General features: G+C 42.4%; 1 protein-coding gene across 3 annotated transcripts in view; it reads left to right on the forward strand.

Moving 5' to 3' along the window:
* Nucleotides 1-1,365: 1,365 nt before the first annotated feature.
* TPP2 (tripeptidyl peptidase 2) overlaps nt 1,366-25,288 on the forward strand; it is a 70,684-nt gene continuing 46,761 nt past the window's right edge. For all 3 annotated transcript variants that reach the window (XM_075852456.1, XM_075852457.1, XM_075852459.1), the window contains exons 1-19: nt 1,366-1,570; nt 5,754-5,882; nt 8,295-8,390; nt 8,933-9,037; nt 9,144-9,268; nt 11,460-11,623; nt 12,643-12,797; nt 12,886-12,962; nt 13,592-13,719; nt 14,198-14,297; nt 15,949-16,097; nt 16,258-16,373; nt 16,525-16,693; nt 16,796-16,953; nt 17,542-17,618; nt 19,687-19,790; nt 19,876-20,030; nt 20,396-20,512; nt 21,515-21,615. In XM_075852456.1, the coding sequence (XP_075708571.1) occupies nt 1,403-1,570; nt 5,754-5,882; nt 8,295-8,390; nt 8,933-9,037; nt 9,144-9,268; nt 11,460-11,623; nt 12,643-12,797; nt 12,886-12,962; nt 13,592-13,719; nt 14,198-14,297; nt 15,949-16,097; nt 16,258-16,373; nt 16,525-16,693; nt 16,796-16,953; nt 17,542-17,618; nt 19,687-19,790; nt 19,876-20,030; nt 20,396-20,512; nt 21,515-21,615 (2,393 nt within the window). In that variant the 5' untranslated portion in view covers nt 1,366-1,402. The remainder of the gene's footprint in view (nt 1,571-5,753; nt 5,883-8,294; nt 8,391-8,932; nt 9,038-9,143; nt 9,269-11,459; nt 11,624-12,642; nt 12,798-12,885; nt 12,963-13,591; nt 13,720-14,197; nt 14,298-15,948; nt 16,098-16,257; nt 16,374-16,524; nt 16,694-16,795; nt 16,954-17,541; nt 17,619-19,686; nt 19,791-19,875; nt 20,031-20,395; nt 20,513-21,514; nt 21,616-25,288) is intronic.

A 25,288-nucleotide genomic window follows, 5' to 3' on the forward strand; every position in this document is an offset into this window, starting at 1 on the left:
GCATATAGGGGGGCGTGTCGGCAAGCGGCACGGGCCCCCTCATGCCGTGGACTCCGTAGCAGCCGCTACGGCTTCTACAGCAGTAGTTACGCCACTGCTCATTAAAATGCATTGCAGAACTGCAAAAACGCAAGCAGTTCAGCAACAACTTTGGCAGCGCGGTCATTAACTGCATGCGGTCAGACATTATTAACATGCACAAATTTAACCGCACAAAAAACACATTGTAATATAATAGCAGCAGTCTGTCCATAACAAACATCTCACCATTGACTTCTATTGAAAAATTACTTGCTGCGGTTTAAAAATGCAACGTGGCCGCACCCTAAGGCTGTGTTCACACAGAGTTTTTTGCAGGAGGAGAATTCCTCCTGCAAAAACTGCTCAAGATGTTTGTTGCACAGTGGTTTGACAAAAACTCATCAAGGTGTTTTTTTACCCTTTCTGACTGATTGAAATGGGGTTTTGGAAGCGGAAACCGCCTCAAGATGGGTGATGGGTCATGTCGCTTCTTTTTACTGCGACGCGGTTTTTTGACTCGCGGTAAAAAAAACTCGCCCAACTCCCATTGAAATAAATGTGAGGCATTTTCGGGCGTTTTTTGACGAGTTTTGCGGAGCAGTTTCCGCGCAAAAAAACTCAGTGTGAACAGGGCCATATGCCTTTTTAGGTTAGCCGAGTGGGCATATTATTTCTATGAAACAAGGGTGTAGCTGGGAAAATGGGGATGACGGGGCATATGCCCCAGGTGCTGGGTGCCAAGTGGCTGCAGACAGGCATATGCCCCAGGTGCTGGGTGCCAAGTGGCTGCAGACAGGCATATGCCCCAGGTGCTGGGTGCCAAGTGACTGCAGACATATGTACACATCTAGTGCTGCTTATCAGTGGGAAAACGGATCAGGGAATTTGAAATCTATCATTGGGTCACTGCTACCCTCAGATGAAGGGGGTGATTTGCCGATCCCCATATGCATGATTGTCCTCCAGCTTTCGATATCGCCCAGATCCGATAATGCTGGTAGATACTGCACAGTACTCTGACTAGACCAGCAGATACAGGCTGACAACAACCAGTTGCAGGCATAGTTTTGCATAGCAGTTGCTGAGAGTTTCTTCCCCTAGGTTATTACAACACTCCCACACATAACGAGAGCGTTTCTGATGATGATAATGATAATAACAATAAGTATTCCTAGAATTGTGTCTGAGATAGAGCTGCCTAACAACATAAGGCGCTGAACCTGCAGGGGGCGCTTCCGACAACCTGGAGGTAGAGGAAAGTTACATAGACCAATCAGCGTTAAAGAGGCGTGGCGACATTTCACTTCCGCCTTTCCTTGTAGGTGGCGCTGTTCGTGTCTTTGCCTACCCTGCTACCAGACTCCTCCGCCTCTTCCTTGTCATGATCATGGCTGCCGGCTGTGAAGAACCTTTTCCTTTTCATGGGCTGCTTCCCAAAAAAGAAACCGGAGCCGCTTCTTTCCTCTCCCGGTATCCGCACTATGATGGACGCGGGGCGCTGATTGCAGTGCTGGACACCGGGGTGGACCCGGGTGCCCCCGGGATGCAGGTACATGAGGGCAGCCATTTCTGCTACACTTCCTATTTGTAATAATTCAACTTATGTGTAAAATAGCGTTGTAAGATGCCAGCTGTGCTGCATGGCGTCACTCTGCTGTATAACATGCCCTGTGTCTGGTGGTGCTGAAGGGGGGCAATGTCAACAATGGCAGGAGCGTGCCTTATAGCCGGGCTGATGGCAGTGCCAGTGTGCCTGGGTCACAAGAGATGACTTTACTGTCTGGTGCAGCTGGCAGCCTCTTCATCTGATCATGTTTCACTACATAAAACAAAGCTGATCTTCTAACTCGCCCAGCTATGTACCCAAAAACACATGGGGAAAAGTCCTGAGCGTTTGTGTTCTTATACGGTGCGTTTATATCCGTATATACCCCGTTACGCGATGCCTCCTAGCTGTCACACAGAGGGGCAGGCCTTGTGTATGCGTTTTGTCTAACCCTTTCCGTTTGCCCTATTGCGGGGTATATGGAAAGGTGGGGTCCCCTGATCAGCACCCATTATTACCCAAAACAAAGACTCTTTCTTGCCCTCTCACAGCGTGAGCAAGGCCTCAGGGTACTGACTGGCAACTGGTGCCCCGTGAGCCCATGTGGGTCTTGAAATCTCATCCTTAGACAAAATCTTTTGCTTTACCACTGCGCTGGCACACTGCAGTATATTATGACCGTGGCAAACAAAATAATACCAGTGAATTTACCCTAAGGCCTCATGCACATGTCCTTCACCATCTTCTCGTCCGTTTAAAACGGGTACGTTGTGACATCCGTGTGGTTTCTGTTGTCACTCCGCATCCGCTCCGTTGTTCCGTTTCAAACGTATGCTGTGCTTCTGTTTGTCTAACGTTTTAAACGGTCTGTTAAAATCCATCTTGCGTGTTGAATGCAGGGACGTTTGGCACGCCCTGCCATTGCTTAAAGGTAATGTGTTGCCAGAAAAACATGTTTGTTTGTTTTTTATTAAACATTTAGTGTGTAGGTGATTAAACATTGTTCAAATTTTTTTTATTTTTTTCACGAGTCAGGAAATATTATAAATTAATTCTAATTTATAATATTTCCCATTGCTGGTCACTAGATGGAGCTATTCCCAAAATTGCAGCATTGCAAAATTGGGTAAAAATCCCTGGCTCTAGTGAGCTCTCAGCATCCCCCCCTCCTTTATCCTGGCTAGTGCCGGGATAAACGAGGGGTTTGAACGGTGTAACCTCCTACACTGTGTGTCGCCATTTTTTGAGCTAACACACAGTGTAGTAGGTTTACATACAGTAGTAAACGTACACAAACACGAACATCCATTGAAATCTCTTACCTGCTCTTGCCGCGACCGGAAGTAGTAATCTTACTGTCCGGCCGCGACTTCCGGTCCACAGGAAAATGGCGCCGGACGGCGCGCATTTCAAATTGGACTGTGTGGGAGCGGCGCATGCGCAGTTCCCACACAGACGGCGTACATGTTAGTGGATGGAACGGGCCCCGTTCGCAGTCCCTATGGGACTGTGGCTGCCGTATTCCATGTCTGTATATGTCGTTAATCGACACATACAGAAATGGAAAAAAAAATGGCAGCCCCCATAGGGAAGAAAAAGTGTAAAAATAAGAAAAAGTAAAACACAAACACACAAATGAATATAAACGTTTTTAATAAAGCACTAACATCTTTAACATATTAAAAAAAATATTGTGATGACACTGTTCCTTTAACAACGGATCCGTGAAAAACTGACTGCACACGGATGCCGTCCGTGTGCAGTCTGTTATTTTGATAGACCCGTATGCTACAATGGGCACCCCGGGCACTCAACGACAGACAAAATTAGGACATGCACTACTTTCGACGGAACAGTCAAAACAACTTAAGTGTGCATGGCCCACAGAAATGAATGTGTCAGGGTGCTATCAGTAAAAAAAACTGGATGGCACCCTGAAGAAAATAACTGAAGAGGGCATGAGGCCTTAGGCTATGTTCACATCTGCGTACCGTCGGAACGGAGCCCTGATTGACACAAACTGAAACCGTAGGTTTCCGTTTCCATCACCATTGATTTCAATGGTGACTGATCCGGTGCCAATGGTTTCAGTTTTGTCTCCGTTGTGCAAGGGTTCCGCCGTTTTGACGGGATGAATACGGTATTCATCCTGTCAAAACTACGGAACCCTACGGAGATAAACTGAAACCATGGGCACCGGATCCGTCACCATTGAAATCAAAGGTGATGGAAACGGAATGCTTCGACGGTACTTCAGGTCAGAGCCCTGACGCAGATGTGAACATAGCCTAAGGCCTCATGCCCATTTCAGTTATTTTCTTCAGGGTGCGATCTGTGTTTTTTTTTTTAACGGATAGCACACTTACACATTCATTTCAATGCTGCCATTCGCACTTCTGTTGTTTTAACGGAACCGGGTGGCCGTTCCAACAAAAATAGGACAGGTCCTACTCCTGTCCGTTTTTGACGGAACAGTCTTGGCCATTATATTCGTTTGGTCTGTTGAAACAACGGACTGCACATTGAAACCATACGTGTGCGGTCTGTGTTTTACGGATCCATCGTTAGCGGCCGTTAAACAGCCACCGGAAATGTGCATAAGGCCTAAGCCTTTACGGAGGCACATGAAGTCTTTGAGGTGCTGTACTATGGAGCCATCGGAACTCGTGTGCTGCTGTACGGTGCCATCGTCCAGTGCCCTATTACAGAGATATTCTTAAGGAGAACCTTTCACCTCCCCATACATGTGCAGCATGTAATGAGGAGGGCTGCACAAACCCTGGGGCACTTTACATTTTTTCCTACCTCCTTTATTTTCATATTGGTGCCGTTATATTTGGCGCCCGATATTTAAAGAACCCCATGAACAGTCAACGGGGCGTGTACTGGCAAGGGGGCGTGTTACTATGGCTGTGACACTGTCCAATCAGATATGGACAGTGCAACAGCAAGAGCGAGGAGAGAGGGTGTGCGATTGCAGTCTTTTCACCCGAACTGGAAAGGGGGCGTGTCACTGCTACGGACAATGTAAGAGCTGGGGAGTGCTTGCACTGTCCGTAGCAGTGACACGCCCCCTTTCCAGTTCGGGTGAAAAGACTGCAATCGCACACCCTCTCTCCTCGCTCTTGCTGTTGCACTGTCCATATCTGATTGGACAGTGTCACAGCCATAGTAACACGCCCCCTTGCCAGTACACGCCCCGTTGACTGTTCATGGGGTTCTTTAAATATCGGGCGCCAAATATAATGGCAGCGATATCTAAATAACGGAGGGAGGTAGAAAAAAAAAAATTTGTTCAGCCCTCCCCATTACAAGCTGCACTCAGCTGCACATGTATGGGGAGGTGAAAGGTTCTCTTTAAGGGAATCCTTTGACATAAAATGCGTCATAGTAGGTCCTTTATAGGTGCCATTTTATGGCTTTGTACAACATGGGTTATATGGAACCATAATATCGTATGCATGAGCACTACCACTCGATTCCTTCAGTTTTGTTGCAGTTGAAATAAACAATTACCAAGTGGTAGGACCTCTGCTGATCACCAGAAGAGGAGCATTTTTTCCCCCCCTTTCATAATATGTTAATAAAATATTGGGGGAAGAAAAGTTTTTTTTTTCCTAAATGTAAAAAAAAAAATTACCTTAACTATTATGTCCTAGAGTTGCACTAGGTGGATCGTCCAGACGCTTCGGAATTGCCGCTTTTTTTCCGGTCTGAATTTTGGCTGGAAAAAAACGCTGCAGACTACAGTAGCAGCATAGTGGATGAGATTTAACCAATTCCATCCACATGCTACGTAAAATTTCCGAGCCGAAATTAACCTGCAGTGCGTAATTTACCGACCGCAGCATGTCACTGAGAAAAACGCAGGAAATAGTGCGTTTTTGCCGCAGCGGAAAGCCTTTGACTTTCAACGGAATTGCTGTGTGTGGACAAGCCCTAATGCGGAAATGACACACGGATCGTTTTTAGAAGCGAGGCTTCAACAAGATCTTCTGAGTGGACGAACCCTGTCCACATGTCCTATAGGGCCGTACCTAGCAACTATTGATGTCTATGGTTTGCGGAGACTGATCTTTGCCCCTAGCGGCTGAGGGTCATTGAAATTCTGCTAGTTGTATGGGAATGGGCTGCTTAAATCTATGTTGTACATGGTTTTTATTGTATATATTTATTTTTTCCTCAGCAAACATCTGATGGAAAGCCGAAGATAATCGACATTATAGATACAACTGGAAGTGGAGATGTAAACACCAGTACTGTAGTTGAGCCAAAAGAAGAAGTAATATTGGGCCTGTCTGGTAGGACTTTAAAGGTATGTACATTTATTATATTCAGATGCTAGAAATGTCTGTTAAATACTTTTATAAAGGAGAACTAGCATAAATGTGGAGTTTATCGGTAGAGCAGGTGAAGTCTTGTAGACACACCCTTAAAAGGAGCCTAAAACAGGTTTAAGGCCCTGTTCACACAGTTTTTTGTAGGCAGGAAATTCTGCCTGGAAAAATCAGCTCTGTTTTTTTGTCGTGTTTTGTGACGCTTTTTTTCTTACCCATTTCTTCAACAGCAATAGGGAAAAACCGCGAGCGGTTAATAGACAAACTGTGTCAAAGGACGCGTCAGCATTTTTTCCGTCTACCATTGATTTCAATGGGGTTTTTGAGGCGGAAAACGCCTCAAGATAGGTCATGTCGCTTCTTTTTCTTGCGAGCGGGGCAAAAATCACCTCCACCTCCCATTGAAAACAATGGGAGGCAATTCCAGCCATTTTTGCCGGCGGTTTCCGTGGCAAAAAACGTGTCAAAACTCTGTTAACAGGGCCAATAGGGTAACTAAGCTTTTAAAAAAAACTTTTGACATGTCAGAAATTTTGATTAGTTGACGACTGAACACTGAGACCCCTACCATTTTGATAAAACGATGTGACAGAAGCACTCGGGTGAGCGCTGTGCTGCCTAGTTTTTGACCGGCTTTCTTCGGAAAGCTGAGCAAGTGTTGTACCGGCTCAATACCCCACATGTCAGAAGTCCTTTTTTTTTTTTTATAGTTTAGTTATACTTTAAATAGCCTCTGTCACCAGATTATAAGTGCCCTATCTCCTACATAATCTGATCGGCGCTGTAATGTAGATAACAGTGGTTTTTATTTTGAAAAACTATCCTTTTTGAGCAATTTTAGATTTATGCTAATTAGTTTCTTAATAGACAACTGGGCGTGTTTTTATTTTTTACCATATGGGCGTTGTACAGAGAAGTGTATGACGCTGACCAATCAGTGACCAATCAGTGTCCTACACTTCTCATTGTTCCGGCCCAGCTTATTTCACTGCACAATCACACTGTGCTGTGGATCATGCTGGGCTGGAACAATGAGAAGTGTAGGACACTGATTGGTCACTGATTGGTCAGCGTCATACACTTCTCTGTACAACGCCCATATGGTAAAAAATAAACACGCCCAGTTGTCTATTAAGAAACTAATTAGCATAAATCTAAAATTGCTCATAACTTGCTCAAAAATGATCGTTTTTCAAAATAAAAACTACTGTGATCTACATTACAGCGCCGATCAGATTATGTAGGAGCCAGGGCACTTATGATCTGGTGACAGAGTCACTTTAAATTAAAGTCAGAAGGTGAAGAGAAGAAAATGCAGTGTAATTACGGGTATCGGCGCCAGGCTGCATTTTTTTTTCTCTTCACCTTCTGACTCCCACCTTGTCCCAGGTACTAAGGATTTAGCACCAAGGGACAGCAGTGGGTGGCAGCCGGCTATCTACACTTCACCACCCCATAAGAGTCTCGGAGGAGCGCCGCCATCCCCTCACCTTTTTGCTGTACTAACTCTTTAAATTAAAGGCATTTTCTGAAGAACTACATATATCTCATACTGATTGGACATGACATAAATTGGACACATGCCGATAGTGCCTTGTCAATTCTAATTTCTCTTGTTCGATCTAATGTCCCATGAACAAGACAGTATTTTTCATCAGTAAATATTGACAGTAATTATGGACCCATTCATTTCTATTGGCCACGGACACCTTTCGGTATTTTTACTGATGTGTCCGTGCTGAAAAATTATAGAACCTGTCCTATTCTTGTCATAGAATGTGTGAGCTTCCGTAAATACGGACGGTATACAGATGTGCATCCGTATTTATGAAAGCGTTGCTATGCAACATGCTGACGACATAATTTGCTTCCCCCCCTCTTTTTTTACGGTTCCGTATATACGGATGCAATACGGACTGTATTTATGGACACCCTTCCATATATACTGATGCTTATGGATTCGTATTTACAGACAGTATTTCGGGATAGATGAAAATACGGTAGGGTGCATGGGCTTACGGGTATGTTCACACGGCTTTTTTTTTGGGCCGAAAAATCAGAAGCAGAACGCCTCCAAACATCTGTCCATTGATTTCAATGGGAAAAATGTCGTTCTGTTCTGACGGGCCGTGTTTTTACAAAACCGGCCGCATAAAGAAAACTCCCGCAAAAAGTGCATGTCGCTTCTTTGGAGCCGTTTTTCATTGAAAATCAGGAGCTGTTTTCTCTTGAAGACAGCTCCGTGTATTCAGACGGTTTTGATTTTGTGTGTGTACATACCCTAAGTGTTGTTAAAATCCTTAAACAAAATCCGCTGTAAACGATTTGTGTTATTTTTGGTCATTTGCAAAATGAAACACTTCTTCTTTTTTGTGTTTCCTCAACTGTAGATTCCCACCAACTGGCAAAATCCGTCTGGCAGATATCACGTAGGTGTTAAGAATGGGTTTGACTTTTATCCGAAGGCACTCAAAGAGCGACTACAGGTAATCCGTGGGAATGATGGGAAATGTTTGCTCACGAGTCATGGGCTGAGCTCTCTTCTTTTAACTTATCCACTTAACCAGGGTTGTCAGTTATATAAACAGTGGATAGCCACTTAATGATTATTATCTGAACCTTGTTATGTATTGACTTGATATGATCACATGTCTGCGGTTTCACTAACTGTGAAAATCTTTAATGTACTCTAAGGCTATAGCTGCATGGCGAGTTTGACCACAACACAGGTTCAAACATCGCTGTGGTACGATATGCCCATTGTAGTAATGTGAGTGAATGTGGTCGCAAGTGGCGGTAGCAAGGAATCCATATTGTATGGATGTCTTGTAAATGTCAAGTTGCGTCAACTTGCGGGTTTCCACGTGGCCACGTTTACTTACATTACTGCCGTGTGCATAGCACGACACCGCGATCTTTGGATGCTGCCTATGTCGCTGTGTAGCCCGAGCCTTTATAAAAGTCCAATAAGTAGAATATACAATATGCATTACTCGGTTTAACATTAACATTGTTTCTACAACTCTAGAAAGAGAGGAAGGAGAAGTTATGGGACCCCGTCCACAGAGCTGTACTAGCAGACGCTTGCAGGAAGCAAGATGAGATTGACACAAGTTCTAATACTCCAACTTCGGTATTGGATCTTCCTCTTGTTCTTTCCTCTTCAAAAACTTTGTCATCTGTCATTTTTTTTTTCTTTATATTTTATCTATTTAATGGCCTTTCTTTATTTTGAATAGATGGGGAAATTGGTTAAAGAAGATATTCAAAATCAAGTTGAAATACTGAACACATTTGAAAAAAAATACAGCGATCCTGGCCCTGTATATGACTGCTTGGTGTGGCATGATGGGGAGAGCTGGAAGTATGTCATGTCTCACCTGTATTACCTCTGCATGCTGGATTTTAAGAAAAATCCGTGGCCTACAAAGTGCAAAGCCTTTACAATTATGAGTAACATGTCGGTCAGGCTGGCCGTAGGCATAACAATTAAAGTTGATGACCTCTTAAAGACTGAGTCTTTAAGCTCAATATAAAAATACTTTTATTTCATATTATTTGAAAATGACCATACATTAAAAAAAGGGATCCACAATGATGACCATAAGATGACTACAGGGACTAATATATATATATATATATATAATATATATATTTATTTATTATTTTTATTCTATGTGTATTTTCTCTATCACAATAGTTATAGATCTATGTTTCTTAATTAAGAGATAATATGCAATGCAATAAAAATAGATACTAAGGTGCAGTACATGTGGGCAGTATGGTGTAAAAATGGCTGAGTTGCCTGCGGCTAGTATATACGCCCATGTGCCAAGTAATACAGATACCAATGAGCTGCTACTTGGATAACTACAGTTTCGCCACACTGAAGCTTAAAGTGCTAAGTGCAAAGTTGATGAAATACAATTAAATCCCCCCACATCAATTAGTCACCATTACTGACCAGTAATGCTTAATTCCCTGCAATGATGTCCTGCCCCGACGCGCATTTTGGCTTGCACCTTCGTCTGGGGGTGACTATTCGAACTACTCACTATTTATGGGGACATTGACCAATCATGTGCACCTTGCTGCATATGAAGCAAGAGTTAGGCGCGGCAGAGTAGGGCAGTCTCTAATATCCTATATACTGTATGAGTACAGCTCTGTTACTTATTGAGATCATTTAGGTAATGAAATCAAATGCAGTGGATTTAGGTCAGATAACAATTAAAGGTAATGACCTAACTAGAAAACATCACTATTCTTAATGACTTATGCAGGATACTAGGCATTTTACGGGTGCCATGCAACTATGCCCCTAGCATGCAGTAGTGTCTTTATGCGCCCAATGTGTGGTCTGGCGGGAGATAGAAAATGCAGGTATACTTTAAGTCTCTTGGAAAATGATTGGATATAATTGATAGAAACCTGTTCTAAGAACCAATACAGATACAGGATTTGTTCTACGTTTTATTTTCTGTTGCCAATTTAAGTCTACCGTCATAATATTTGATCCGTTATCGTTTGATAAAATAAACAAGGAGCAATGTACATAAACAATATTTTCAACCGTGGTAGCAAGTTTCTCCTATGATTGTAGATATCTTGCAGAGTGTGACCCAGCCTGTCTTGTTTCCAGTCTATAAAGCTCACCATAATCTTTTGAATATACAGTAGTTCCTGTGTATGAATTATTTATAAACCATGTGGTGGTAAGAAATATTTTTATTTAAATGTTATAGATTGGATTTTGTAAGCACACTTTTAAAGGCTATGGATGCCTTTGCACTGTTTTTGCAAAGTTAAACCGCTTTCTAAGTACTCTTTATAAATAATTTGCTACATTTTTCTTGTGTAGTCTGTGCAGCTCCTGTAGATAACTGGCTGTGCTGCTGCTTCTAGCTCAAATCCTTCAGTCTACTTCTCCTGACAGGTGTTATCTGCTCTCCCCCCTCCCTTCTCTCTGTGTTGGAGACAGCAGCAGGGAGAGGAGGAGGTTGTACACGGCAGAACACACTGTAGAAAGAAAGCTGTGCTGATAAAGGAGAGCTAGTGAAGACGACAGCATCCTGGACTCAGACCTCACATCTCTGCATGTTTTGCAGAGAGGGCAGATCACACAGGCTGTTGGTATCTGTGTGTAGATAAGGAGGAGAGCAGAGGTGGAATCACACAGGCTAGTGTAGAAAGAAAGCTGTGATGATACAAGAGAGCTAGTAAAGACATCAGCATCCTGGACACCCAGAACTCACATCCAGCATGTATTACTGAGAGGGGCATGTTTACAGGAGAAAAGTCTGAAACTAGAGCAGCTTGCAAACTCAATATCAGGGGGTCTGAAAAGGAATGCAGATTGCAATTGAAACTTAGTGCAACTTTTTTTTTTTTTTCTTCCAGATAACCATAACATATATCAAAATTGTTCCCATGTCAAAACTTTTAAAGGCTGTGGAAACCTATCTACTGTCCATTACTGTGGTCCGTTTTGTTTTGGTTGTGGGATGCACACTTGAAATGATGTCTTTATAATTTTCTTGTTTGCCCTCTTGCAGAGCATGTATGGACACTAGTGAGTCTGGAGATCTTGACACCTGCACTGTGTTAGGAAACTACAGGGAAGCCCAAGATTATGCATCATTCGGTACAACGGAAATGCTGAATTATTCAGTAAACATTTATGATGAAGGCAATCTACTTTCAATTGTGACAAGTGGAGGTAAGTTCTCATAGCTTTCCTTACTCCTAGTGTAACAAATCTTGAAGCTCCCAATTAGGACATTCTGCAAAAAAACAGAACTGGAACAGTATCCTTGTTTCTCATAGCAACTAATCAGAGTGCAGTTTTCACTTCCAAAATGGCACTAGGAAAACTCACTCTGGTTTCTCTGGACAACAATGTGTTCAAACCTGCTCACATGATGAGATCTTAACAGGAGACTAGTCCATATTCACATGCAGTAGGATCCGGTCCATCGTGTCACGGTTTTGTGGAAGCCTCTGTATGCGTGCTCTTCTCATATGCTTATGGCAGACTACACTATTCTAGGAGGAGCAGAATATTTAAAGAGGACCTATCCCTTCCAGGGAAACCTTGTGAAGTAAGTGTTTGTTAGGAAAATTATAAACTCTTGTCCTTTACGAAAGGGTGACAGTAAGCAGTCAGTCTCAAGTGTTTTTCACAGTTTTGTGAGACTTCCTGGTTCTAAGCTAGGAGCAGGGCTGGCCTTAGGATAGATGGCGCCCCGTGTGAAATGATCCCTGAAGGAGCGGAATCCCAGTGTGGCCGGGGATTCCGCTACTGGAACGCTCCGCTTGATGTCTCTGTCCAACGCATGTGCAGTTCACACACAGACGGCGTACGCTATAGTGAATGGAACGGCTCCCGTTCGCATTCTCTATGGGGATGTATGTGCCGTATTCCATCTCTGTATGTGTCGTTAATCGACACATACAGAGATGAAAAAAAAATGGCAGCCCCCATAGAGAAGTAAAAGAGAGAAAAAACAAAGCAGTACAAAACAAAAACACAAATAAAATTTATTTTAATGACATACTAAAAGCAATAACATATAGAAAAAAAAATTTTCGTGACACCTTCCCTTTAAACTAGTTATTGGGAACCAATTTCCTTGGAATGGTTTGTTTGACGAATTCTTCTAAAGTGTCTTCTCTTTGAATCCGTGTTGCAACTGAAACAAATTTTCTCCGTCTTCTAATTATCATTATGTTTTACAGGTGCTCATGGAACACACGTGGCCAGTATTGCAGCAGGGTTTTTTCCTGATGAACCCGAAAGAAACGGTGTTGCTCCCGGAGCACAAATTCTAGCAATAAAAATTGGTGACACAAGGCTGAGCACAATGGAGACTGGCACAGGTCTTATTAGAGCGGTATGAATTTTGTTCTGTGGGCAAATTTTTTTTATTTTTTAAACTACAATTTTTGAAGTAGTTCTAAAGTCTTGTTTTTATTTCACAGATGATTGAAGCAATTAAATATAAATGTGACCTGGTCAATTACAGCTACGGTGAAGCAACTCACTGGCCAAACTCTGGGTATGTATGTGCATCTTTGCCGATATCTGTAGTGAAATAATACCGGACTGTCACTTTTGAATGGGTAGATTTTCTGCTGACTCCATTAAAGGGGTTTTCTCATCAGAGACATTTATGACCTATCCACATCCACAGGATATATCAGATCTGGGACCCGCACTTATTTCTAGAAGGGGGACCCCTAAACCCCGTTCTACTGCTTTGTGTTGTGGCTGAAGCTTGTGATTTCCGACCATGAATTACTGCTGAGCTGCGCTGTTTCCGTAAGTCCCATAGAACTAAATGGTAGTAACGGAAACCGCTTAGCTCGCATGCTACACTGCTTCCGTAACTGCCATTCACTACTATGGGAGTTACGGAAACAGCGTAGCTCAGCAGTAATTCATGGTCGGAAATAACAAGCTCCAGCCACAACACAAAGCAGTAGAACGGGGTTAAGAGGACCCCCTTCTAGAGATAGGAAGGACCCGCATCTATCTGACATTTATGACCTATCCTGTGGATAGGTCATAAATGTCTCTGTTGGGAAAACCCCTTTAAATGTAAATCTATCTATCATAACTAGTTTTTACAATAGAAACTGTTCAAACCCCTGCGTCAAGCATTGTATTTGTGTGTTCTTTACACAGGAGAATTTGTGAAGCAATTAATGAAGCGGTTTGGAAAAACAACATCATTTATGTCTCAAGTGCTGGCAATAATGGCCCATGTCTTTCCACTGTTGGCTGTCCTGGAGGAACTACCTCTAGTGTCATAGGTGAGCCAGTCTACCAGAATGCACTGACAGATATGTTTCTTGAATGATATACAGTAGTGGCATAGCTTAGCTTAGCATACATACTAGCTCTATTCACTAAGCACTGAAATGGGTTTTTATGTTACATTTTTAAATCTTTTTGTTTCTCTGGACACATTTTATTAATGTGACTGAAAAGTGTCAAGTAATTGGTATAGGGAGATACAGACAAATTTGGAAAGACCAAATCACCGTTTAATAGGAGGAAGCATGGGAGTCAAGTTGAAGGTCAAGTCCAACAGCAACATGCTGCTACTTGATATACAATACGCATGTATCTAACTAGTTTTCTTGGCTTTATAGGTGACTGGGAGGGTCAATGGCTTGTCGTGTTTTTTTTCATTCTGGATGAAAGGAATTTCACCTTCTATATGTACATTTACAAACAACTTGATATTGGTTCCTGTGAAATGTTGTTCTACCATTCTTTTCTCTTCAGGTGTGGGGGCCTATGTTTCTCCAGATATGATGGTTGCAGAATATTCCCTCCGAGAAAAACTACCTGCCAATCAATATACTTGGTCTTCACGGGGTCCTAGGTATGATTTTATTATTTTGTATTTTAAGGGTTTTTTGTTTTTTTTAAAGTTGAAGAGAACCTGCCACCTTTTTTGTTTTCATGCACACGGCAGGATGTGATTATTTGTATAATTGTAATACATTTTTTATTTTATTTTTTATTTAAAATTAACAAGGATAAGCCAGTGTATTTTTGCACAGAAAAGCGAGTCTCTCTGACATTAGGCACATCCAGCAGCTCCTCTACCCTTCCCAGACAGCCCAGTAACATGGAGCCATTTTTTTCCCCCTGTGGTGTTAAAGCAAATCTGTCATTATAATATGGTGCACTCTTGACATCCGCTGTACTATAAGCCCAAACGGCCCATAAAAAACTGTGCTGTTTGACCAATTGCCCTTACAAAGAATACAACAGACCTAAGTTACGAGCCTTCTATCACCCCCCCCCCCCTCTCACCAGTGACTGACAGCAGCCTTGTATCTACATGTATACATGGCAGCCATAAGTGAGGGAGACAAGAGGAGAGCATTCCTTATGAATATAAATAATTCCTCTTATATCTGGTAGTCTGCTGTATTCCTTGTTAGAAGCTATTGGCACAAAATTATAAATTAATATATTTATAAAAAAAATGTTCTGTTCGGGTTAATATTACAGCAGAATAATTGAGAAGAGTTACGCTTTAAGGATTTATGGTTCAATCTTTTTATTACATTTTTCAAATAGAACAAGTATGACAGTAAGTATAATGACATCTTATACATAATAGTAACCCAGTCATACAATGAAATACAACAAAAAAAGCATAGAAAAACATACAAAGTAGACAAACATACCACATAGTCGTAGTCTACGCTTTAAGGATTTAAAGTGTACAGTACACCGTGGCAACTACCATTTAAGGTACCAAAGGGACCAGTAGATCTATCTTACTTACCACTGCTAACCAGTAGTGGAATCTAAACATAAAGTATTATATTTATCCTTTTTTTTTTGTAAAAATAAGGATGGAAAAGAGTGACCAAATCTGTAGCGTGTGAAAGTGGCCTTAGTTCTCTTCTCCTAAAACCTATCCAGCGTTAATGTTTCAAAATGACTGCAGCCGTTGGATAATTCTAAACATTTGTATATAGAAGTTATTGATTTAAGGTAAAAAATAAATACTACATCGAAGGCTATGTTGACATTTGTGTCAGGCTGTCAGTTCGGAGCCTCCGTCACAGACTTCACTGCATCCTGGTTTCTGTTTAGAGAGCATTAATTATATGCGATGAAAATCTGCTCATCAGGTCCTCGACTGTAATGGCCATGTTCAGCAGTGCACAGGCTCACAGCAGGCCTGACTGAAGAACCTGTGGAGAAATGAAGGCGGAATATGTCCAACAGTCCCCTTGATATAATATCCACACAAGATGCAGTTTAGATTATGTTGAAATAACTCATTTAGTACTTTGGGCTTGAAGACCTGCCAGTATGTCTGAATTAAAGGGTTTTCTATCACTTGCGTAATCTAAAACTATAAACTGTAGTCCTAATGAAAAAAGACCCTCACTTATAGACTAGTGTACAGAAGATGTCATGTTCGCTCACTGTTCAATCCTGTAGCGATAACGTGTACAACATGTATAGATAGAGAAGTCATGGTTTGTTTTTTTCCCCCCTGTAATCAGTACTGATGGATGCCTTGGAGTCAGTATAAGTGCGCCTGGAGGAGCCATAGCATCTGTTCCAAATTGGACCCTGCGAGGGACTCAGTTAATGAATGGAACATCCATGTCTTCTCCCAATGCTTGTGGAGGCATTGCACTAGTATTATCAGGTACATTTAGAGCTTAACTTTATAATTTCAAAGCTGTAGGTATCGCCAATGTCTGAGCTGACTTGGATGGGTTAACTTGCTAAGCAGTGTGCTTATTTTCCACACATCTCCTGCTTTATTTTTCTTAATTTGCTTTTTTCCCGCCTTTTTTTTTTTTTAGGTCTCAAAGCAAATGGTGTCCCGTACACTGTGCATTCAGTTAGAAGAGCTCTGGAAAACACTGCTCTGAAGGCTGAAAACATTGAAGTCTTTGCTCAAGGGCATGGTATTATTCAGGTATGTGAACTTTTAGATAAGTGTGCCTATTTTTTTTTCTTTTTAATCTGTAGTCTTGTTCATATAGCAAATTGGTGGTTGTTGGAAATTTCTGAAGAGGGAGGTGGACTTCACATTTTACACACAGTTTTTGAATATTTTCTTTTTCTAGGTTGACAAAGCTTATGACTACCTCATGCAGAATGATTCACTAACCAGTAAGATAGGATTCACCGTTACAGTGGGAAATGGCCGTGGAATTTACCTCAGGGATCCTGTACAGGTTTCTGCCCCATCAGATCATGGTGTAGGCATTGAACCAATGTTTCCAGAAAACACTGGTGAGGAGAAATTCTAGTTAGATAAATAAGGTCTTTTTTTATTTATATTTTTTTTCAGAGAAGAAATTCTGATTCTCTGTATAAACATTCATCTTTTGACAGATAACTCTGAACGAATTTCCCTTCAACTTCACTTGGCGCTTGTCTCGAGTGCTTCCTGGCTTCAGTATCCCAGCCACTTGGAGCTAATGAACCAGTGTAGACATATAAATGTCCGTGTGGATCCTCGTGGTTTACGTGAAGGGGTGCATTACACCGAGGTAAAACGACATATCCCTATCTTTGATTATAAAGAAAAAATAATTTCTGGGGGAATAAGTGGATGGTTGAGTCTGCTGTGATGACTAGGGAAGGGAATTGTAGGGCCTGCTGTGATGACCAGGGAAGTGAGGGGTGGGGTCTCCCGAGTGGTGGGGAACGTAGTTGTAACTACCATGGGGAACTGTATTCTACTAAAGCCTCAAGTGCTATGTACCTAAAAGGCATCTTCCTGTGCTCAGAACCCTTTTTTGTGCTGCCAGTGCTTGGGTGCCAATCCAATATAAAACAATATCCTGGTCTCGGATGGTTTTAATTGCTCAGCAATTTACAAGGTATTGTAAATCCATTTTGAGTGATAATGAGCACTTCTGGTTAGTCAAAAAGACTATTTACTTCTCTCTACATGGCTCAATTTTCAGATCGGGTAGAAATATTGAACAAAGTAAAAATCCCAAAACTTGGCATATTGTCTTTCAATTGGAATATTCTTAAAGTGTTTACTCTTATGGATTGAGAATTTAGTATATGCTAACTAACCATTTGCTTGTCTAAAGAACTGTTATTTATTTTTTATTTCTTGCCTTCAGATTTGTGGTTATGATGTATCTGCTCCTAATTCTGGTCCATTATTCAGAGTTCCAGTTACTGTTGTCATTCCAGCAAAGTAAGTGGTATTAACCTAGTGTGTGTGTGTGTGTGTGTGTGTCTGTCTGTCTCGCCATTTTACTAGACACCTGCCCTTTTACAATTGTAGCTTCCCTGTATGGAAAATAGACTCATGACCCTGGTGTGCAGCATAAAAAAAATCAAGTGAGCAAGTTTTCCGTTGATCAGTTTCAATGTGAATATACATTAGAATTAGAAAATTGAGCGACTTTGAACGAGGCATGGTCATTGGTACAAGATTATCCAGGTACAGTATTTTAGAAAAAAACAAAACAACAAAACTGCCAAGCTTGAGGGATTTTCTCGTGCAACGGTGTCAAAAGTATACAGAGAATGGTGCAATCAAGGAAAAACATCCGGGAAAAGGAAACCTGTGGATGTAAACGACAAGTTGAAAGGGGTCAGGAGGATGTAAAGAATCGTCCTGACGAACAGGCGGTGCACAGTCAAGGCACTTGTAGCTGAATGCAAGCTGGTGCTCCAACTAGCATGTCCGTACGCACAGCTCGTTCCTTAGTACGGATGGGCTAGAACAGTAGGCTACCAGTTTGAGTGCCATCTCTGTAGAGGGAAACAAAGGCAAGACTCCAATGGTCAAAGTGTGCAAAAATTGGACCACTGAGCAGTGGAAAAACATTGGTCAGATGAATCCAGATTTCTGTTGCACCGTGCTCAGAATTTGGTGCAAACAGCATAAATCGATAAACCCTTCCTGTCAAGTGTCAACAGTCCAGGCTGGTCGAGTAATGGTGTGGGGTATGTCTTTCTTGGCACACCCTGAGTCCTTTGATATACTTGTGGGTGGACGTTTAAATAACTGAGTAGACATTTGTAGAATTATTTTGCTTAGATATAAATGTGGCTTTCCCCCGTTAAGGCCACATGCACACTACCTTAAAAACTGTCCGTAATCGCGGACTGTAATACAGTCCGCAATTATGAACCCATTCAGTTATATTGGCCACGGACACCTCTCTGTATCGCTACGGATGGGTGTCCGTGCCGTAGAAATGTTCCGAAAATTATGCAACATGTCCGTTGTTTAGCATTTTACAGGCCGTGCTCCCATACCTTTGCCAGAAATCGCGGGCTGTGATTACGGGCACTGCTGTGTGCATGGGGCCTAAAGGCGGTTATTCCTAACCTTGCATTTTTCCTGACCCACGTGTACTCGCTTAGTGTCTGAATGAAATAGGTTTTCAGTCATTAATGCCCCCTTCACACGGCCGTAGTCATAATCCCGGTGCGTGATTACAGCTACGGACGGCCGCGGAGGGGCTTCCGCGGTTGCGGTCCGTGCTCCCATTATAAAGTATGGGAGCACGGTCTGAAAAATAAGACGTCCCATTTTTTATGGAAGCTTTCTACGGCACGGACACTTTCCTGTAAATATATGGGAAGGTGTCCGTCGGCCATAGAAATGAATGGGTCCATAATTACAGTCCATAATTACTCATGAAATCCACGGTTGTGTGCATGGGGCCTTACTATGTGCTTTTTTTTTTTTTCTTCCATTGCTTTCCGGGTCCTCCGTTCCAACTTCTTGTTTCACTGGGCAGTCCTGCGGAGTGGCACATGTGACTGCTGTTTTGCAGTTAGAAACTAGAATTCCCACAAGCCCTGAATTTAGTTGTGCTAGACTCCACATTCTCAGCCTGTGAAGAACAAAACCGTGCATTGTCAGACAGCACAGTGAGAAGTAGCACGTCTATAGTAAAACAGCGGCTATATTACACAGCATGCCATTACAGAAGGATGCTACTAGGGGCAACCAGGCACTAACAAGCAGATATCGTGGGATATTTGGGTGAAAGTGGGTGTAACTGAGGAACCGTTGCAATTTGCTAATTGATTGTTTGCAAATATTTAATATAGGATTGGTTCAATGAGTATTAATAATGTGGTAATACCGGTTTAAAGAGGACATGTCCGCTCTCCTGACATGTCCGTTTTAGTAAATACTTGTATTCCCCGTAATATAACAATTCTGGAGCATCTTTACTTAGAACTTCTCATTGCATCTTCTAGAAAGACTATAGTTTAATTTTTCTTCATGTTTCTCTCAGACTCACTGATTCTACATATGACATGGAGCGCAAAGATATTAACTTCAGACCTGGACAGATTCAGCGCCATTTTATTGAAGTTCCTCAAGGCGCTACATGGGCTGGTAAGCTTACGTACTTTTGTTTTGTAGATTTACGAGGACTCCTGCTGAAGTTTGAAAGAGATTTAATTTGTTTTTCCCCATCCAGAGGTTACGGTGACCTCTCGCTCTTCAGATGTGGCTTCCAAGTTTGTTCTTCATGCAGTTCAGCTAGTGAAACAGAAGGCTTACAGAAGTCATGAGTTTTACAAATTTACATCATTGCCTGAGAATGGTTCTGTGACTGAAGCATTTCCTGTGCTGGTGAGTTGTACTCAATATGTAGAGCTTCTATTTTAGTGGGGTACCAATAAAATGTAACAAATTATGTAAAGATTTCACAATAAGGCCATTTACTTTTGAGCCCATTTTTTTTATTAATATACAATATTCTGTGAAGTGCTCACTTGTTAATCTGCGCTTAACTTTCTGCTGAATTTAAAAGGGTTTACCCATCTCCTTTCCATAACATATGCCATAAATGCATATTTATAGGTGTGGCCCTATGGTGGGAGCTTTTTTATCAAATTATTTACATAAGTTTTTATATAGCAAGTTTCATGTAAATGATCCTAATTTACGCATAATTTCTGTGCACTGAATATTTTTTTTTTTTTACTTGACTGCAGGGGGGCAAGACCATTGAATTTTGCATTGCACGTTGGTGGGCAAGTCTCAGTGATGTCAATATTGACTATTCCATTTCTTTTCATGGAGTTGCTTGTGGACTGACACAGCTGAATGTTGTAAGTTTTATAGTTGTATTACATTTGTGTAGTTCTTTAAAGAGGCTCTGTCACCACATTATAAGTGGCCTATCTCCTACATAAGGAGATGGGCGCTGTAGTGTAGGTGACAGCAGTGCTTTTTATTTTTATAAACGATCTATTTTCACCACGTTATTAACGATTTTAGCTTTATGCTAATTACTTAATGCCCAAGTGGGCATGTTTTTACTTTAGACCAAGTGGGCGTTGTACAGAGGAGTGTATGACGCTGACCAATCAGCATCATACAACTCTCCATTAATTTCCTCAGCGCATAGGGATCCTGTTAGATCCGTATGTGCTGTCTTATACTGACATATTTACGTTACTGAAGTGTTTAGACAGTGACTAGACATTCCTTCCAGCCAGGACGGGATGTCTATTCACAATCCCGGCACTTCGGTAACGTTTGTTTGGAACTTACAGCAGAGCAAAACGTAAACTCGCTGTAACCGGTCATTTACAGCGTGATTACGCTTGCTCTGCAGTAAGTACCACAGAAACGTTAGCGAAGTTTCGGGATTGTGAATAGACATCCCGTCCTTGCTGGAAGGAATGTCTATACACTGTCTAAATGTAACTTATATGCTGACTATATAGTTGGGCTCTGTTCACTCTTGCACTCGTGGTTTCCATGTATAACCTAAATCAAGACTTTGCCAAACACATCGTGCCATGGAGACCAGCAGCGCCACATGAACCCCATTAAATTACAATGGGGTCTGTCTGGTTCTGCTGAGGTATCTTATTGACGGGAAAAATAACTCCATGTGCTATTTGTCCCTTCAAATTTGAAAAAATCTGCGATGGAGGCTTCTAATGTAATCTCCAGATATTAACATACCTTTACTGATTTTCAAGGCTCCTTATATTATTAGAGCGCTTCTGAGTAAATGCAGGGATGCAATTGTTTTCTCCCTACACGTTGTAAAGCCTTAAGCCTGTATTGTACAATTACCTTTTTATGTTTTTTGTTACCAGCACGCATCTGAAGGGATCTCTCGTTTTGATGTGCTTTCTACTTTAAAGTATGAAGACCTGTCTCCCAGCATCAGTTTAAAGAACTGGGTGCAAACCTTAAGGTACTGTACAAAATAAAAACATTGTGTGTGTTCCTTTTCATATTGTGCACTGTACACTGAAGTTTGCTCCTCTATTAAACCACCCCCATAATGTATCTATTTTCTGATTGCAGGATCTAATGTACCTACTGCTTTATTTGGTACATTAACCTTTTCGTGTAGTTCTATTTTATTGTGGGTGAACTTAGTCAGCATTACCTATAATGCACAAAATGCCTGGTTCATTTGGTACCCACCCCACCTCCAAAATATGCCTTGCTTTTTCTCCACGATCCCGCATCCTGCTCTCAAGGTTAGGTCCTAAGCAGCAGATGTCATGGCTTCACTGGGAACCTGCACAGGAAATAATTTTCTGCCAATGTAGAAATAAAAGATTTGTATAAATAATGGGCATATATAAAGTAGTATCAGTGATCAAACACACACATTCTTCTGGTTCCTGAAGGCCCAAAATGCCTTTTTTAGCGTTCAAGGGTTAAATTTATTTTCCTGAAGTGGATAATTTGATCCCATATCAAAATGTTTATTTGCGATTTTAAGTTGACACGTCGAGTAAGGGTGAGTTCACACTGAGTTTTTTGCAGGCGAAAAATCTGCCTCTAAATTCAGTTTGGAATTTTGAGGCAGATTTTCCTCTGCCTGTATTTTCGCTGCGTTTTTTTCTGTCCGCGGCCATTGAGCGCCGCGGGCATAACACCGCAAAATAAGCTTTTTCTGCCTCCCATTGATGTCTCGCGGGGAAAAAACACCTCCGCCTCCCATTGAAATGGGAGGCTTTTTTGGCGCGTTTTCAGTTGCGGTTTCCACGGCAAAAAACGTGTAAAAAAAACTCTGTGTGAACTGGCCCTAATCGCTTCAGATTTTCTGGTGGAAAATCTGCAGCGTATTACAGTTGCAGCAAAGTGGATGACTTATAACAAATCTCATATCCACATGCTGCAGAAAATTTCTGTGGAGAAAATGACCTGCGGTGCAGGTTTTTAAATCTGCATCCTAGCAATTTTTCATTGATATCATTGGGGGACACAGCACCATGGGTATAGAGACCCTATTGGTAGGAGGCAAAGCTAGGTAGGTAAGAACCTTGGCTCTTTCCATACAGGCAATACCTTCCCCGACACTGGTTAATTCAGTTTTTAGCCTAGTATCCCTAGGATGCAATCCTTTTATTTATTTATTTTTATTTCTCTTTAGCTGCAGGTGGCCTGTCAGCCTGTTCACGGCCTAGTCAACCCCCCTGCGGGTTTCAAAAAAATCAGGCAGTCCTCTGCACTGAATTTCGCTTTCTGCCAGTCACCTAACTTGTTTTTTCTGCGTCCGCAGACAGCGTGCTAGTGACCCCAATATAGGTAGGAGCTTACTGATTTGGTGACTCTGCCTGCACCTGAAGTCTATGGGGAGTGAGTAGGTTATTTTCCATTCCCCCTCTAACACCCCTCCCCACTTACACCGTTTAGGGTCTTAGTATTTGGAGAGAGGGGCTAGATTTTTATTTTATCATTGAGAAGGAGATTTCTTCTAGACATCCCTAGGGATTTGCACCTCCCTTTTTTTTTCTTCTTTAACTTGCCTGTATTCCTGGGCATAGTTTCATGTTTTTTGGCATTGCTCTGACGGGCTATGTGTTTGTGCTGTTGTGCGCCATTTTTACACAGTTTGTCCCGCCAGCGCTTCTTCCAAATTTAGCTCCTGGCTTTTTCCAGACTTAGGCTGCGATCTCCCCTTTTTTGCACTGCCTCCTGTCTGTCACATATTGAGTTTTAACCTATTGCCTCCACCCTCCGTGTCAAAGGGGACTTGGAGGGAGGTTTTGGGGGTGGGGCGGATGATTAAAGAGGGCTGTGATCTGGAGCAGCACTATTTTCAACTGAGTGCTTAATCTTTAAACCACTCCAGTGGTCTGGTGGGCCATCCTTTTTGCTGTATCATTATTTTTGTGCAACTTCCCCAAGGGTATTCTTTCTCTTCAGACACTGCTGTTTGTTTTCTTCCCTTTCCTCCTCACTTCTGTCATGTCTTCTCGTGGAAAGATTCTACCAAGCAGCCTATACAGGTGGACATGGCTACATTCTATGCCTGTGGGGGCTGCAAAATAAGATATTCAGGTGGCCTGTCTACCCCATTCTTGCCTCAGTGCTTGCAATCGTGGCACCCCTTGAATGGGTGATATTTTTTGCTCAGGCCCTACTGGGCTTTTTCAGACTATCCCTGTCTATGGTTCAGTCTTTGGAGTGTTTGTTTTCCCAAATTTCGGTAGAGCATAGGCCCAGTCTACATCTTACAGTAGATCGCATAAGAGGCGTAGAAGTGCCAGAGACAGGTCAAATTCCTTGTCGTGCTCCCTTCAGGGGTTTCGCATTAGAATTTTTTTTAATGGCTATGTTGCTTACAATATGGACCAGTCCATTTTTTTTTTTTTGTATCCTCTTTCTTGGATTAAGAGTCAGAACAAGAATCGCAATTGACAGCTGCCATGCTGTCTCTACCATCAATATTTACAATGCCCAACTCCATATCCCCATCACAAGGAACCACCAGCGTTTCCTTCATTTACGGTTGGTTCTCTACATTTCCAATCTGTCGTCTTCCCTTTGGGACTCGCCATATTTGCTTGGTTCTTCACCAAGGTCCTGGTGCTTCCCTGCGCCAGGGAGGTTGCTGTCATCTCTTACCTAGACAACCTCTTTCAGGAGTTACGATGGTGGAAGACCTCATCGGCCATCCTGATGGGTCAATTTTTTTTCCTCCCCTCCGGTAACTGGTGGTCTGAACGGATGCCAGTCTGTCCAAGTGGGGTCGAGTTTTTGGTCTCCACACAGTTCAGGGCACTAGGTCGCATGAAGGAGACATCCTTACGGATCAACCTTCTGGAATTGAGGGCACTCTTCATCAGGGTCGGACAGTCGGTATCCAGATTGACAACTCCTCATTGGCTGCTTATCTGAATCACCAGGTCAGCACTAGGAGTCGGGCAACTCAGGTGGAGTCCTCTCGAGTCCTAATGTGGGCGGAGCAGCATATTCCAGCACGGTCAGTGGTCCACATACATCTACAGAAGTTGACAATTGGGCCGCAGATTTTCTCAGGCAAGATAGACCAGATCCGAGAGAGGTACCTCTACCCAGACGTGGAGCTCTTTGAATCCCATATCAAACAGTGTCCTGACCTATATGGCCAGGGCACGGGATCCCAAGGCCATCGCAGTCTATGCGGCGGTCCCTCCATGGAAATATTGTTTTCCCTGTATCTCTACCCTTCACTAACACTCTTGCCTAGTGTACTCAAGAAAGAAGGCGTTCCAGTGAGTCTGTGGCACCGGATTGGGCCTTCTATGCAGACTTAATCATCCTTCTTACGTAACTGCCTTAGCATTTTCCACTTCTCCTCGACCTCCTTTCCCAAGGCCTGCTACTCCACCCCACTTTAGCGCATATGCGTTTAAAGGCGTGGCCGTTGAAGCTGTGGTTCTGGGGGCTCTTTGAGCCTGTTATTCAGAAGATGTTGAAGGCTAGAAAGCCTCAGTCAGCCAAGGTCTATCGTTATATGTAGAAAGCTTATTTCCGCTGGTGTGAACATAGTAATTTTGATCAAATGAAATGTACCCCCCCCCCCTTTTGAGTTCTGTTCTTCTTGCAATCAGGCCGTGGCTTATTTTCCCTGAGGGGTCAGGTCA

Source organism: Rhinoderma darwinii, chromosome 2 (assembly GCF_050947455.1).
Source record: "Rhinoderma darwinii isolate aRhiDar2 chromosome 2, aRhiDar2.hap1, whole genome shotgun sequence".
NCBI lineage: Eukaryota > Metazoa > Chordata > Amphibia > Anura > Rhinodermatidae > Rhinoderma > Rhinoderma darwinii.